Raw genomic sequence first — 16927 nt, 5'->3', positions numbered from 1 at the left:
TTAATATGTGGGGCCATGTTCTATCATAATTTGCCATGAGGACCATTAGAAATGGACTATAGGCCGCAGTGGGCCCACAGGCCATAGTTTGGACACCATTAGAAAAGATAGGTGATAGATATGATAAAAGATTAAGTAAAAGTGAAATGAATTCAGGGAAAAAGACTACTTTTGTTTATTTTAAGTGAATTGACTTAATTATAAATCTTGTGTCTGACCATAAAAACGACACACAAGCACTTACAGGTTCCCCTTTGAGTCCAGGTTGACCCGAGGGTCCATCTCTCCCTGGAATCCCATCAAGCCCTGGTTGACCTCGAGTACCAGGGACACCAGGAAGACCTTTGTCTCCTTTCAGACCAGGAGCTAAGAAGATATCTCCAGGTTCTCCGACTGGACCAGGTGGCCCCATCAATCCAGGAGTTCCCTGGGATCCCTGCACAATAAACACATGAGCAAAAAGAAAAATGGTATATTCTGATATTTTCAGATCTTCTGTGTCTCAGATGTTATTCCACTCACAGTTCTTCCAGGTTGTCCAGAAAGTCCAGGATTGCCCTTGTCTCCTTTTGCACCCACTTGACCAGGAGGACCTGTCAGGTAAAATCAAACCACCTTAGCTCATCCAGGAAACATGTAAGTATGTGATTAAAGATAAAACATTTTGAGATATATGGCCACAGCATTGTTCATATAATTGACCGGTATTATCGTCCACCCACCTCGTTCTCCTTTAGGACCCTCAGGCCCGGGTAAAGCAGTTGCACCGTTGCCATCACACTGAACACAAGTGTCTCCTTTGTCACCTAAAATCAAACACACAAACATTATTTCAAATTCAAGGAGCAGCAATCAAGACTCATGTCACCAGCGAAAGCGTCATCTTTACCTTTTTGTCCCAGTTCCCCTTGTAACCCAGGAGGTCCAGGTGGGCCAGTGGCGCCCTTCTCAATGTCACATACAGAAGAATCAACTAGGTGGAACACACATATAATCATTTCATTGTCTGTGGATACAAACCTGCCGGAGTCGTCATTCACTGCAATGATGTGTCATACCTGGTGGGCCGGGCGGGCCGGGCGGTCCAATGAGTCCCGGTTGTCCAGGGGGTCCAAAAAGAGAGTCTCCCTCTACACCTCTGTCCCCCTTCTGTCCCACATCTCCCTTCTGACCCCTTTCTCCCTTTTGCCCTTCAACAAGCCGTCCTGAAGTGCAAACCAAACAATGAGTGTGTGAGTGTGTGCATTTCTTTTGTCACCATGTGTTTGACTGAGAAGAGCAGACTTTCTGCAGTGTCGGGTTATTTTACCTGGCGGGCCCGCCTCTCCCTGGGGACCAGGATAACCTGGGGATTAAGGAGGAAGGGAAACTGAATCGATCCACACTTTGTATCTTTGAAAGTTTGTGTATTTCTACGGTTGTGAGCATTTGTTGGCACACTGTGGCATTGTTTTACCTTTTTCTCCTTGTAAACCCGGGAGACCTCGAGAGCCAGGAGCACCAGTACCCTGAGAAGAAATCATTTCAAATGGTGAGGTTTAATTTAAATTTAAATTTTTGTAAGTATTTATCACAATAAAATTGTGAAACCTTAACCATGATTATTTATTAGCGATAGAAACATCACACAATAAAGGGACATAAAATTATGAATTGCAAGGATTGCCCTCATCTATTCTATTCTATTCTATTCTATGAATAAATGTGAATCATGCCACAGTAATATAGCGTCTAAAAAATAATCAAATAACTGCAAACTGAGCATGAATTTAATGAAAATGACATGAATATTAATTGCAAATACTGGAGGCTATAAGCGTGCTTCAGCAACCACTAAAGCTCTATCTAGGTATGCATGTCTGTGGCCTACGTCACAATACTGTATACCCAGGCTAATATCTCAATGAACTGTAGCGGCCTCTGCTGGTCTTTCTTGGAGTTGCTACAAAAAAAGAGTGAGGGAGAGAATCATGGATGGAAATGAAGAGGAAGGCGGCAACTTACATAACCAGGAGGTCCCCGATCACCTTTCTCCCCCTGGAAAAAAGATCAATGATACACTCTGTCTGATTATGACCATCTTTAACATACAACTCCATGTAGCGTAGTATGTAGGGCTTTAAAATCCCTGAATGTTTAAATTTTGATTAAATAAACACCTGTGAGTGCTCGTCTTATCTCAAATAAAATCTGTTGAACAGCATTAGACCGACCAAAAGTAATCACCAATCATTTCCACACTTTATAATAACTCAATACCAATTCATCCTGTTTTTAGTGCAAGAAAAATGTGTTTTAAGCAGCAGCCCTGGGTCCATGTTTGAGGATAGACATGAAGGAAACAGACTTGAATGTGGATTAAACGCAGCAATGTGAAATAGTTCTTTCCCTATAAACCGTTCATTGTAACATCACATTTGTTTGCGTATCAATTACCTGAGAGCCGGGATATCCAGGAGCACCAGAAAAGCCTTTTTCACCCTAAAGGAGAATATGTTGTAGTTCAGCCATATGGATTTTACTTTCCATAAAACTAAACACATTAAAAAAAAGTAGGTTTTAGATCATGTAAATGGACGATGAAATAGCTCTTACCTTTCGTCCTTCCTCTCCATCCTTGCCAGATTTTCCCTAAAATACAGATCAGACACTTCTGGTTAGATTCAATTTGTTGTAATAAAGTGATTTATGCAAACAACAAATGCATCTATCAGTAGTTGCTGAGAAATGTTATTGAGCTTCCACTGTCCGCCTCAGAGTGACTTTTGTTTAATACTCACTCTAGGGCCGGGTGGGCCGTCCTCTCCTTTGACACCATCATTAATGCAACTGCCCTGCGAAGGAAATGCACAGTTTTTTAACATGGCAAAAGATTACAAATAGTTCGATGGTACAGGAAGTCTCGCATACAAATATATAAGAGAAAAACACTAACTGTGTCTCCTTTCTCTCCATTATCTCCTCTGAACCCCTTCAGGAAGAAAAAAACAAAAGTTTGATTAGTAAGTATCCATTTTATAAAGAAAAAGTATAAAAACAACACAACATTTTAGCAACTGCATGTGATTCACTCAAACTTAGAAACATTGACTGCGAGAGTACCGGTGGTCCTGGTACATGCACTGTGATGTGTCCTCTGTCTTGTCCTTCAACCGATGGGGGTCCAGGGGGGCCGGGTGGGCCTTGGAATCCTCGATCACCCTGCAGAGACATGGGAGATAAAAGAAAAATACAACACAAGGCCAAAGCGAAATGCAACGAGTACAAACCGTCAAGAAGCAGAGATACAAGAAGTTTTTCTTTTTCTTTCATTGTTGGGGCGGAAAAATTGGACTTGCAAAGAGATCACTTTGGATTTTTCTTTGTGACAAATAATAAACCCATTTTTAATGATCAAGTCAAAAAAAAAGTACAATAAATAAGTAAATAAGTCACCTTATCTCCTTTCTCGCTCACAAAGGACAGCTTGTCACCCTGTAGGGGGTTTAAATCATGAAATCGCCGTCAAGTCAGGATATCAGTAAATGATGACCGTCAAAGATTTATTCCACAGAAGATTAAATATTACCTTCTCTCCAGGAAGCCCGGGCGGACCAGCGTCGCCCTGTCAAAACGTCATTTAATTATTCAAAAGAAGTTCATAAGTAATAATTGTCAGTCGTTATGATCCCTACTTGTACGACTCAAACACTGTCAGTGTTGTTGGGGCTTTGACACCCAATGTAATGCTACAAGTGAGGTTTTTTATATGTCTGATACTGCTGATTAAGTGTGTGATGAAATTAAAAATGTTATCCACCATGTTATTCTATTAGATGATCCAAAGATAGTACATGTGATCAAGTAAAACAGGCTTGCATTAAGTGCAATAACTCTGCCTGGTTTAGATGATTTTGTACGTTATTCTATAGTATATTGACGAATTGTAACAAGTGGAGATTTAATGTGACTTTTATTAAAAAAAATTTACATGAAATTGCTTCTTAATGATACAAAACACTGATATTAATGCTGTTGTTTGTACAGAGATAAAAAGTTCAGAATTATTTCACAAACTTTTCCCCAATCGATCTGTTTTTCAGTCCAAACATACAAAGTCAGTATTTTTTTTGTGAATTGACTTGTTGGTGTGACTCACTTTAGGTCCTTGATAGCCACGTGGTCCGGGAGGTCCAGAGGGGCCAAGGTGGCCGGGTGAGCCCTGAGAGGAAGGCAAAGTGGGCAAAACATGAAAAACTAGTATTAACTAACGCAGCACACACACATTTCTGTTCAACATGACAGTCAAGGTCCACTTGTTCTTAAACATTAACCAGTATAACCACACACACACACACACACACACACACACACACACACACACACACACACACACACACACACACACACACACACACACACACACACACACACACACACACACACACACACACACACACTACGTACAGACTGTCCAGGTGTACCGGGGAATCCTCTCTCTCCTTTCAGAGGAGTGATTCCGATCACACCACCGGGGTCACCCTGTAGGAGGAAACACAGGCAAATACATCAATGAAATGTGGTCGCAAGTTATTATAATATAACATGACAAAAATTCATAATTTCATACCGACCTTCATTCCAGGAATTCCTGGGATACCCTGATAAGAGAAAATCATTTAGATAAATGAACAAGATGCATTCATATACATACAAACGAGAGTTTACAATCTGAACTATCTTGTTGTCTATGTGTTGTTACATCATGTTGAAATCATTTTAACAGTGCACATGTTAAGTGTCTATGATTGACAGATACAATATAAAGCTTTTCTTTAAAAGAACTTTGCTTCTATATGTGTGTGCTGATTGTGACTTGTGACTTACAGGAGGACCTTGGAGACCGGGAAAACCAGGAGTTCCATCTCTTCCTCTGTCTCCCTGAACACACAATGCGAAGGTACAAACAGGAGCGTTAGGTTCATATTATCAAAAGATTCAGAGCTCACTATAACTGGAGACTGTTTTACCTTAGTGCCGTTGCATCCAGGAATACCGGGCATACCAGGCGGGCCATCATTTCCATTAATGCCCTATGAAGATGAGCATGAGGACACGAGAAGACAATGTATGAGAGATAGTTACTAGTCTGCCCTGCTGTAGTCACAATAACTAAAGCCAGCCTCATTAACAAATAAATGACTTGACAATCAAATAGGTATATAAAATGCAACGTAATAGTCAACTATATTGCTGTTTACACACTAAATGGTGCATTTCAATTAGTGCACACACAGCCATGATGTGAATTTTAATGGGAAGAAGAAGATATTAGGAGGATAATCAAAAAGAGGGTAGGAGAAAGAGGAAAAAATGTTTTGGGGAAAAAACTGTGTTGCAAGATTGGAGCCATGGCGGCAGATCACTCACAGGAAGTCCGGGGTTTCCTGAGAAACCTGGTAGACCAGGAGGACCCTGAGAAATCACACAAATATCAGGTTCACTGTCCCAAGATATCAGCACCACTTTACTTCAGACAACAATTTGAAATCGGGCCATATCATGTGCTGTCGTGCAGGTCTGATGGGATTACGGTGTATAATAGACATAATCACTTACTCGCACTCCTTTTACACCTGAAGCTCCAGGCTCACCTGAGCCTCCCTGAAAAATAGAGTACATCATGATTAATTATTTTAAAGAAAAACGTGTTAAACTTGACATCTGTTATAAAACTGATTTATGTTTTTCTTTGTCCCAGAACATAGTTAACATTTTTGGTTTCTGCTTCAGAAAAAAAAAAAAAAAAGACAAATCATCACCTAAAAGTACAAATAACTGTGTTGTACCAGTAGCAAAGTCTCTGATGCGCCTCAGGTGTGCACTCACCTTCGGGCCCATGGGCCCTGCTGGGCCCTCAGGTCCCTGCATCCCCGGGAAGCCCATATTGCCTTGAAGACCAGGGAACCCTCGCTCACCCTGTCACAAACAAAGTATTTCATGAAAACGGGTATTTTCAATCATGGAAATAAAATCATATTGGAGAAAAAGACTTGAAAAAGTTCTGAAAACAAAGTGATTTACTACATATATCGTACAATGTAATACTGCAAATATTTGCGAGTTGAGATATTATTGAAAATGTAGATTCTAAATTCTAAATCCGACAAAAAAAAAATGCAATATTTGATTAACTTGTAAGTGTGTCTAAGAACTTCCAACAATATAAATCGGGATCTCATGCAATATCTCCTAATCAGTCCAAACAATTGGTCCTTCTGTGTCCTTAAACTGACCCACATATATCCCGCAGTCATCCACTAGATGGCAGCATTTGCTTCAAGAGGGAGCGTTGAGTCCTGGTAATCTTCTCAATGACGGACAGTAATGAAATACTTGGCAACCACAAAACAACAACATTCACACAGAACGTGCTGTTGAAGGGCTGATTTCCATTCCCACAACACAACACCTGACTCACATCAATCAGGGGGAATGTTGCATGTCATCCCGTGGAAATGAACACGACGAGTTCTGCTGGCCAATACGAGGAAATTGTTTCATTGGAAATACGGCTCAAATGAGACATCGCGTGGGATGTTTGGAGTGTTTCAGCAGCTTTGAAAACACAGAGGTGCTTTGAATCTGCAGCGATTGGCCGAACTCCACCAAACACAGTCAATACATCTGTTGTTGGGGAGCGAATTTGGCTCCTGTTGCCGTTAAAATGAGCCTCAAAAGGCCAAACTGTGGCAAAAAGTAGACAGATGACCTTAAGCGGTCATAATATAAAAGTGAGCCAGTCAAACCACAGAAGCTCCAGTGAATAAGAAATCAACATAGATGTAATAACTTTAAAACGCCTCCCAACTTTTAAAACAATGCCTTATCCACATATTATATTGATCTTTATATCAAAATACATCTAAAAAGTGGAAAATATGAGACAGTTGTTTTTAGCTTGGATGGTCCAATCAACCTTTACAGTTTAGCACATTTAACATTTGTACAATTTTAAACACTTCATTGATAAGCAAGATCAACAAACTGCGGTAATAATAAAGGGAAACGGTATAATATGATTTGATTATTAAAATATACTGAACTTACTGGCTACAATGATACAATTCAGTTTAGGGTACATTTATAGTTTTGGTCTTTTACAATGGTTTATTACCAAAAAGAAGATTCTGTTTTCAGATTTTCTCATCAAAGACTTTTCTGTCTGTGTGCAATCAGCTGTCTTTAGAGAAGGAAATATGGTTTTATAGCCAATTTCCAATTTTTCTAATCTTCAGATGAAGGATTTGCATGAGATAAACAAGAATGTTGAAATGAGGACTGCTCCATTCCTCACAGACATTTCATGATTGAAGTCTGCACAACTTGTGCAGCGATAACACAATGAGCTTCTTCCGCCCCCCATCTGATGGGAATAAGACCGTCAGGCCAGCTGTGTGTCCTGACACGCTCTGATTCAGCCTGATCTGTGTTCCCGTCCTGGTCTCTGCTCCGTGACGGAGCTCCAAGTCCTGCTTTTCCACCCGGGCCCGGCTCCAGCTTGTCCTCACCGAGCTGACCCGCTCGGTGAGGACATGGGCTGCACTGTCACTCCTCGCAAGTCGCCGCTGACCTACAAACTCTGCACTCAATCAAGTTCAAACTTTTATCTGATGGGGCATTAGGTGAGGCGCTAGGTGGGGATAATTCACAGGAACCAAATGAAAATCTCACCTTTGTCCCTTTGACGCCGCTGCAGTCACATTTCCCACATGAGGTACCACAGCCCTGAGGATGAAGAGAAACATAAAAATAAATGGACCATCACTTGGAAGAAACAACACTGGGAAGAAGCGTATGTTTGTGCAACTGGGCTCAGTTGTATCGGAAACCTTTATTTTTTGCCCTCTTGGGGGCAGCAAATCAATTTGGAGCCTTTCATACATCACTTTAAAAAACAGGGTTGCACATGGGCTGGAGAGGTGGGCAGTCAAGCCTGAGGGTAAAGAGTTCAAGCTGAGGTTTTGGGGGTGGGGGTTCTTTGTGGAGTTTGCAGGTTCTCCCTGTACATCCATCGGTTTTACCTTCAAGTCCTACAAAAATCTCTATTTGAAGCCATTGAGTGAGTCTAAAATTACCCCTAGGTGTGAATAAGAGTGTTGTAGCAGTTTTCAGGCAGCAGGTGGCAGTGTGACAGACAGGTATGCTCTGTATAGGAAGTCGTGGTTGTGCCCATCCTGCTCCCTCACTAATTTTGAAGAAATCAAAGCTGCAAATCTTATTTCCTGTTTGTCAGGTCAGTGTTTAAGCTTCTGTATATGAATGTGTACATTTATAAAGCTAAGACTATATATTTGATTCAATTTAGAATTTTAATTGAACAGCAGAAATAAAGAGATTATTTGTATCCATGGAAATTACTTTTGGTGTTTGAAAAGTGTTCATGTGTCTTGTTTCGTGTTAATGAACACAACGTTGAGGAAGTCCATAAAACCCAGTGGCTCACATCTCCTCTTTACTTTCTTCTTACCTGTCACAAGAGCAGTGAGCCAGTTTACAAATGACTCAACCTGATCATTATACAAGTTCTGGAGTTATCGATTACTTAAGTGATCATGTCAACAGCTTTGTGAAGTCGGAATAAAACCATTAGCCGACATCTCTCCTGATTCATTCAGATGTATTTCTGTATGTAAATATGGTCAGAAGACTACAAACATGATGTTCAGCAGTAGAAAGTCACAAAGCCCAACTTCTGGAGTGAAGAATGGAGTTCATTTTATGTTGAATTTATTCAATTACTACACGCATATTCTGAGATAAATTCCCCATTAATCTGACACGTAATAACCAGGGTATATTCAGTATATAACATTTCTGAAGAGCATGTAAATAATGTATCTGTTTACTCTTTGGATTACACAGTGGTGTATTGGCTCTCTATCTCATGTCACAGTGAGATATCAGGGGTTTCGAGTCCATGTCCATGTGCATGTGTTTCCTCTGAATGGTGACGGTTGAGGGATTAATTTCTCACAACAGCATGTGCTTTATTATCGACTGCCCCTTCACTTTCAGTCATGATCTCACCAGGAACTAGAAGAATTGGGGTTTCTTTTCAGCTGCATCCAGACATCAGCATGAACTGTTTGCAGGCGGGGGAACATCACCGCAGCTGGTCTCAGCCATCACCCCCCCCTCTCCTACCCCCACCCTGCTTCCTTTCCTCTGGGGTCTCTAGAGGCCAAAGCCTGGGAACTGGCCGGTACTGCCTTTGGCTCTGTCTCTCTTTCTTTTGCTCCGCTCTTCCTTCTCCCCTCCATCGTCCAGCTGTTGCCGGACTCACGTGTAAGGCGTCCGGCCAAAAGCCTGTCAGTGCTTTGGACTGACTCTGCAGGATTGAGGAGAGAGTACACAGCTACACTACCTACACATATTTCTGTCTGTCTCACATTCTCACACACACACACACACACACACACACACACACACACACACACACACACACACACACACACACACACACACACACACACACACACACACACACACACACACACACACACACACACACACACACGAGTGGCCCCGATATTATTCACTGTTCCAGTTTTCAGCCCACTAAACCTGACATTTAATACTGTACGTAAGTCATGTTTAATTTTACATATTCTGTAATTGAATGCATGGCTTTACCGTTTGTCTGGCCTGTTAGATTCCAACATACCGAATAACTGAATCAATATGTGACCCTGAAAGCATGGGAAACCCAGCAAATAGACTTTATTCCCAGGACTTTGAGCCCCCGGTTCTCCACACCCGGTCCCCGCGCACTTGCTCTCCACTGTAGTAAGCATGTAGTACGAAGTAGTGCACATGTGTGGCCTGTTTCTACCCTCTAAAACACCTCTCGCTCACTCCATCTCACCTCACCACTTGCGACTGCTTAATTGTTTTTTTTCTTTTCTTTTCTTACCATGCCACAGGAAGCTTAAGGCACACCTGCTTTAGATCAGATTAGTGTCAAAAGACAAACAGAGGAAAGCAATATTGACTCTGAGAATGACCAACATGTGTGGTTTATTATGACTAATCTGCTGGCTTGTAGCACTAAGGGCTCCTGGTGTTTGGTTGACAGGGTTTTTGGCAACTCAACAAGGGATTTAAAGGATTGTGATACAATGCTGGAAATGCTTGCGCAGATCACAGCTATCGGGGAACAAGTTCTTGCCCATCCACCTGTTGCTCTCCGTCTGCCCCGAAACTGTCCTTTGTCTGGACTTTTTGTAATTTGCTTTGAAAATATATTAAACCTCTGAGTGATTCAAACACACTGGAAAGCGAGACGGGAAATTCCAACACTGACAGCACAATGAGAGCACGGTCCTGTGACGTCTGCCGCTGGATCTTCAAACACAGCATGCTGATCTGCAGGTAGATCACCGCAGCTTCTCTTTCATTCCTCCTGTTTGTTTTCCTTCTTCATCTGTGAAGCATCGGCATAAACCCAAACAGCAGACAGGAGAAGTGGCACAGCGATCCAGCTGACGTCCACACAAAAAGGAGTGTCTCCTTAATGACTTTCACAGCCTCAGATTGGATGACTGTCCCACCCGCTATCAGATGGTGAGGGGATCTTATCGCCGTCAAAAAAAAACCTCGTGAACACAGGATGAGATGTGATCAGCTTGCCAGCACAAGACGGAGTGACTTCTAACAGGAATACTTCGCTCAATCATACAGAGATTAAATACAGATTAAGGAAGGACAGGTATACAAACCCAAGAAGGAACAAAGACAGAAATTGTGTTGAAATACTTTTAAGCAAATAGTTTAATGTGCTTTATCCACCTGATTCTTCTGCTGCCCCCGCTTTAATATCACTTTATTTCAAAGGTATATTTTATTTTAACAAATGATTTTTTCTACATTTTAACTGAAAGTAAAAGTCAAAATTTGGGGGTAAATACTGCTTACTTATATATAACCACATATTGGTCACATAGGCATTGGTCAGTTGCGCCGCACTAAGGGTTAGAGTTCGGCAGCACAATCAACAGTTTCTTTCAGTGAATAATTGATCGATTATTTGCACAGTGCACCTGTGCAAGGGTTTTTCTGTTAATTCGAAAGAACTGTTTTCGTTTCTCAGCATTAAAATGGTAATAACTGTGTCTTTAATATCACTGCAAATGAGATTAAAATCCTGTATATTAATGTTAACATTAATTCACAACAAAAGGACCTTTAGAAAGCTTCTCGTGCGATGCTCAGAGAAAAAGCTCTTACACTACAACGTTTACACGTGCACATTCAGGACTGATCGAATTAAGAAATGAGGAGGATCTTACTTTGCCACAACAGCATCATAGAGTAAATTGACTGTTTAGAAGAACTAAGCCGTGCAGTGAGTCACTGAGCTTTGCGTGAAGTGTATCAGATCCAGGAAAGCTCTGCAGCAGCCGGGATTTTGTGTCCCTGAAACGTGTTTATGTGACTCTGATGGCAGTCTGGAGGGTGTCTCCAAACTGTGAAGAATCACGACAGAGGGTTTACATTTGCTGGACCGGGCACAACACGGCACCTTGTCATAATTGTGTGTATGCGACTGGGTGCTTGAGATTGTTTACAGCGATGGGAGCTGGCACAGACACACAAACCCAGAGGCTCAATTTGACAGAAGCACGAAAGAAGGCCAACAGAAGTTGGAAGACGCTGGATGTGAGTTATGGCATGATACACAGAGGCACGTTCACAAGGCTTCATCATGCGGACGGATGAATTTGGGTGCTCAGTGTTATATTCCAGGTGGTTGGGATTACACCAGGTCAAGCCTTTTCCCAAAAGGTCCGATGTCTCAACAACACTTGCTCAATAAGTCTGACATCATCAGACCCGTACGTTCAGAGAAGAGACGAGTCCCGCAGAGAGGAAGTGATGAGTAATGTTTGCTTAGAGATTAAGGGCCTCATCCAGCGAGCGATGCTCGTCCAGACAGTCCGACTTTAATATAAACACTCTCAATGTAAACCAGGGGTGAGTGTAAAGAGCTGTTACATCACTGACTTAGGAAATAGAGTTACAGAAGTGAAGCCTCATAAGACCGGTCTAATAAATGTTCTCAAGAAAGTTCCTCCAATACAAGATCACCTTCCAGGCTTTAAAGCCTTTTTTGTTCATGTTAACACAAATACTTTGCCAGCGTTACCATGGAAACAGCAAATGAGGAGATCTATTTTGTCGCTTTTGATCTTATCACACGTTTCTCCTCAGAAGCTGAGGGAAACAGATATTTACCCGCCGGGCAGAAGACAGTGCGATACAATCTAAAAGCATCACATTTAAGACATGATCGCTCACCTCCACTGCGAATTCTAAATCTACTGGCTTTGTGGCCTTTTGTGTGTCTTTTTCTGCACAAAATGACTCCACTGTGTTCTTTCAGGGAAGATAAGATCCTAACCTTGCTCCAGCTAATCAAGGTAGCGGGAAGGGGGAAGCTGCACTCCTGGCCTCTCGGTTGTTTTTTCTTTCATTAAATAAATATTGTGCAGAATGGAAACCATGGATAGATTGCCATTTAGAGGTTTTGACAGGGCAATTTTCACAAAGACAGTTTTGTTGTTGCAGCTCTCACTGTCATTGAGTTCATCCTTCAGTCTTTAGTGGCTGTGTGACTCACGACTTCACATCTTATTGTAAGTTATTCCCACAAAAAAAGGTGAAATCCTCTCTTTATGTTTTGTAGCAGAACATTAGAAGTGCATTGCGGTGTTTCCTGAACTGTGCAACTCTTCAATTCAGTGTTAAATCACTGACATAAAAGTACAGATTACTTTCAGGGATGAATATGGCAATATGACAGGAGGGTTCATTGTTACCACCACGTGGCCACCACGTCAGTCTGTAACATTTACAGCAGCTGTAAGTACCTCCTGGAGTCTTTTCTTCAATGTAAAAAGAAACTGAAGATTGCACAAACATCTGCTCAGCGTCATGTACAAACTTTCAAACGACATCACATTCCTGCCATAACCTCCCACCACTGCTGGACCAACTTACAAACCTCCAGGGTATCTTGAGGGGGGGGATGAGTACTGAAGTGTGGGAGGGTTTGTCATTCCATGACCCGTTTCTTCTTTATCCATCCATCCATCCATCCATCCATCCATCCATCATCCATCCATCCATCCATCCATCCATCCATCCATCCATCCATCCTTCCAACCAACCAACCAACCAACCAACCATACATACATACATACATACATACATACATACATACATACATACATACATACATACATACATTTCCAACTTAAAAGTGTTAGTGTTGATCCCATAGGGTCACCAGTCCTTGACAGGACAAGCACAGAAAGCTATACACTCATATCTATAAGTAATATAGGATCTCTAATAGAATTAAAATGTATGTTTTTGGACCTTACAAGAAAACCAAACTAAAGAAATAAGAATTACATGCGTACTTAACACTAAAAGGCCCCCCAGGCTCAGACTCAAAGTAGAGCTAAATGGTAAATGAACTTTAATTATATAGCTTGTTTTGAGATAAGGAATCCCAACGCACTTCAGGCAAAAACTCCCAGGCAATGTAGTTGACCTGCATGAGAAACAACTCCAGGTTCAGTGTCTTGTCCAAAGACAATTCAACACATGGACCACAGTGGGTGATCGAACCACCAACATATGGATTGTAATACAACCCACTGAGCCAGAACCACTCACAGCAAGAATGTGGGACAGCTGTAGGTTGGACGCTGTTGTTTATTCGACAGCATCAGGAGATTCCACCAGTGTAGAATTTTAGATTTTAGCGTTCTCCCTCGGTCATCTCCTCGGCTGTGGGGGAGCAGATAGGAGCCTCCTTTTCACATTGATATGGATTCACTAAGCAGCCAAGCACATAGCTCCGGTGGTGTGTTCCTACTTTTGTGTGGTGATTTGTCTCTTAATTCCACTGTAACACCTCGACTAAAGACTCCTACATATGTGATGGATTTAAAAGGTCTGGACTCACTTTGTCACGGTTGTCTTAAAACAAGATCTGCTTTCTCATATGACAGTGAAAAGAATCCATTTGCAGCGTCTGAAATAAATACAACAGAACTTTCACTTGTAATTGAGTATATTTTAAAGTAGCACGTGAGTGCAAACTTTCAGTCCTCTCTTTTTTGTCAAGGGGAGAAAAACCATGGTGAAGCACTGTATATACACAGAATCCTTGTAATTCTGTGGTTTCGCTTTGGTGTACAAGCGGAAATTCAAATTGCCACATAATCTCTGAACCATTTGTACTTAAAACACAACCTTAACCCATACTGGTTGGTCAAACTGTTGCATCACACGGATTCGGGTTTGCATTTTAGTCTGTGTTTTGGGAGTTTTCAACTTGGCTCACCTAATTGCTCTTAATGACATCCGATGAGACTCTGGCTGAGCGTCCCGACAGTAAATATTTTGCAACACTGTAAATGCTCCTAAAAGCCGGCGAACTCTCACACAAACATCTGGGTCCTTTGGTGAATTGAATGGAACAACAAGAACATTTACAAAAGGCATTTTCTCTCTCGGAGTCTTTGGGTTGTTTTAATCTTTCACTGGCCACGAGAGCATATCTAGTATCTTTCTGCTCACTTTTCGTAATTACAATCACAGAAGACTTGGAGAAAAAAAAATTTAGCTGCCTGCGAGGTATTTTTCAGAAAGCCTCAAATCTTCGCTTTCAATTTCAGACATATTCGCACAAAAACTGAAGTGTATTTTTAATGTTTTCCTTTGAAAATCACTTTTTACTTCCAGTTAGTGTGCAAGGTCTTCTCATTAATACTTATATGTTTAAATTGTGAATCCAAAGCAGCCATAAAATGAGTCCCATTATGTATGTTTAACTATTTAATTAAAGAATTGTCAGGCAGTAGTAATGGATGACCAGTATCAAGTTTTGAAAACATTTTAAAGGGTTACTTCAATCCAGGAAGAGATACAACATATTTAGCCGAATGTTATGCTAAAAAAAAAAAAAAACAGTTACAATTTTATTTAGTTTTACTCATTTCCATACAGTTTTATTTATAATAATATTACATAATTATGTTCATTTATTATGAATGTGACCTTAGATACCACTGAGAACCTCTCGAGAATTGTGTTTTAGTAAGAGCCTTATAATGGGTTAATGTCACAATTCCTACACATGTTGCACATCTTCTGAGACAATCTGGACACAATCCTGATTACAAGCCATTTAATGAAATCTTACTCTGTTCCAGTCCATTTCCCACAGTGGCTAGATGTTTAACCTGTATAAGTCATCCCATAAAGATGTACTTTGGGCATCGAATCCAATTGCAGCCTACATATGGAGACAATTAGGATAGCTTTACTCCATAAATGTTAAACTGATCTCACTTGGCAGCGAAGCTCATTGAGCGGCACTAAATGAGACGATTACGGCGCCGACACCGACAGCATGGTACCTGCTAATGAACACTTGCATCAGCCGCTACCGCACGGCTGATTTTAATATCATTAAAGTTTTATGAGATCATTGTTTCAGGGCCGTTGACTCGTTCCAGCTCCTCTGGGATTTCTTTGTATTTGGGTTTTGTGTTTAAAAAAGAAAAAAAAAGCTCCACAGGTGCTACGAACTACAGGAATGCTGGTTTCACAAAGCGTCACACACTGTAAACAGCTGGAGATAGAAAGAGATATACTGAAATAATAAAAGATGAGTGGAGGAGGATTGATACGTTTTCTCAGCCTGTGCAGGGTTGAGCATTCCTGGCCTTCTCTGGTCCTGAGACAGGCCGAGAGAACAGGAGTGAAGGAGGAGGAGGGGAACGTTTTCTGTCCGACTGCCATACTTGGAAGACGAGACTCCTGGTGCAACTCGCTCTGTAAACAAGCGTGAGTGTGTGTCTGTGGGAGAGCGTGCTGCACGTGCACAAAACGGGGCGTTACAGTGTGAAACTGCATTTTTCACGGGTCAATGACAAATAAGGCCTGTGACCTATTTTTAAAAGTGTGTATGGAATTCACTTTAATCTCTATCTTTAGTCACATAAATTGTCAGTCATGGCAACATTCATTCGTTAATTTATGAACCCAAACTCTCATATTTTATATGCTTTAGAACGTTTTTCAAACATCTTTGCCGTTACATGATTAGACATATCCAAAGACTACCAGCCTTTCTATTTGTACAAAGGCATACATACATTTTCATCTGATATAGAACCAAAATACAAGAACAAGTTTGTAAAATGTTTAAAGTTCCTTATCTTTCCAAGCGTTTGGATTAAAGCTGGATGACCAATTATCTCTTTGATCATGACTCCTGTTTGTGGGAGGGATATAATAATACTATTCAACATTTTGTCTTCAAACGATGTGAGCAGAAAAGCAGTAAAGATTTGACTGTGGAGGCTGAATGACAGGGTCAGAGCATGATCTATGTCGGTCAGTATCTATTAAAAGTGGTCAAAGGAAGGAACCTTTGGGAACTCACTGATGTCCATGGGGACTGAAAGCTGTCTCATGTGGTAGATTTTTTTGGGTTTTTTTTTAATTCAAGCTTAATTGTTGTGTTTGGAGTGTTAAATCGCATGAAACATTGTATTATATCACTGTACAAGATGAATTCTGCTTCCAAGCAACTTCAGTCAGATTTGTGTAATCTTACGAACAACCAGTATTAAGGAGTCCTGCGATGGACCATCAGCTTTTGTTTAAGTTGGTATTAAACTGAAATAAAATCAGTGGTATCATATACTGGGGTTCACACTGAGGCTGCATGATATCAGTTGAACATGTGACATGCAATAATCTTGGCGATAACGATACCATTTGAGATAAGAACAAACACATAAATGAAGACAAAGCATTTGCACTTGGAAATTTGTTCTTCCAAATAACAGTGCTCTTTCTC

At 41.0% G+C, this 16927-nt stretch overlaps 1 protein-coding gene across 1 annotated transcript in view; it reads right to left on the bottom strand.

Moving 5' to 3' along the window:
* The window catches only part of col4a1 (collagen, type IV, alpha 1), a 43297-nt gene that overhangs the window by 13653 nt on the left and 12717 nt on the right, over positions 1–16927 (bottom strand). Inside the window, exons 2-25 of the mRNA XM_080477865.1 lie at positions 7714–7767; positions 5869–5958; positions 5599–5643; positions 5410–5454; positions 5010–5072; positions 4867–4920; positions 4614–4640; positions 4447–4521; positions 4139–4201; positions 3569–3604; positions 3436–3474; positions 3103–3201; positions 2936–2971; positions 2781–2834; positions 2596–2631; positions 2437–2481; positions 2005–2037; positions 1457–1508; positions 1310–1345; positions 1059–1205; positions 890–973; positions 723–806; positions 523–593; positions 245–436 (exon numbers count right to left, since the gene is read on the bottom strand). Coding sequence (XP_080333991.1) covers positions 245–436; positions 523–593; positions 723–806; positions 890–973; positions 1059–1205; positions 1310–1345; positions 1457–1508; positions 2005–2037; positions 2437–2481; positions 2596–2631; positions 2781–2834; positions 2936–2971; positions 3103–3201; positions 3436–3474; positions 3569–3604; positions 4139–4201; positions 4447–4521; positions 4614–4640; positions 4867–4920; positions 5010–5072; positions 5410–5454; positions 5599–5643; positions 5869–5958; positions 7714–7767 — 1560 coding nt within the window. The remainder of the gene's footprint in view (positions 1–244; positions 437–522; positions 594–722; positions 807–889; positions 974–1058; positions 1206–1309; positions 1346–1456; positions 1509–2004; positions 2038–2436; positions 2482–2595; positions 2632–2780; positions 2835–2935; positions 2972–3102; positions 3202–3435; positions 3475–3568; positions 3605–4138; positions 4202–4446; positions 4522–4613; positions 4641–4866; positions 4921–5009; positions 5073–5409; positions 5455–5598; positions 5644–5868; positions 5959–7713; positions 7768–16927) is intronic.

The sequence above is a fragment of the Lipophrys pholis genome (genome assembly GCF_963383615.2).
Source record: "Lipophrys pholis genome assembly, chromosome: 13".
Lineage (NCBI taxonomy): Eukaryota > Metazoa > Chordata > Actinopteri > Blenniiformes > Blenniidae > Lipophrys > Lipophrys pholis.
This window is presented reverse-complemented; position numbering and strand designations above follow the sequence as displayed.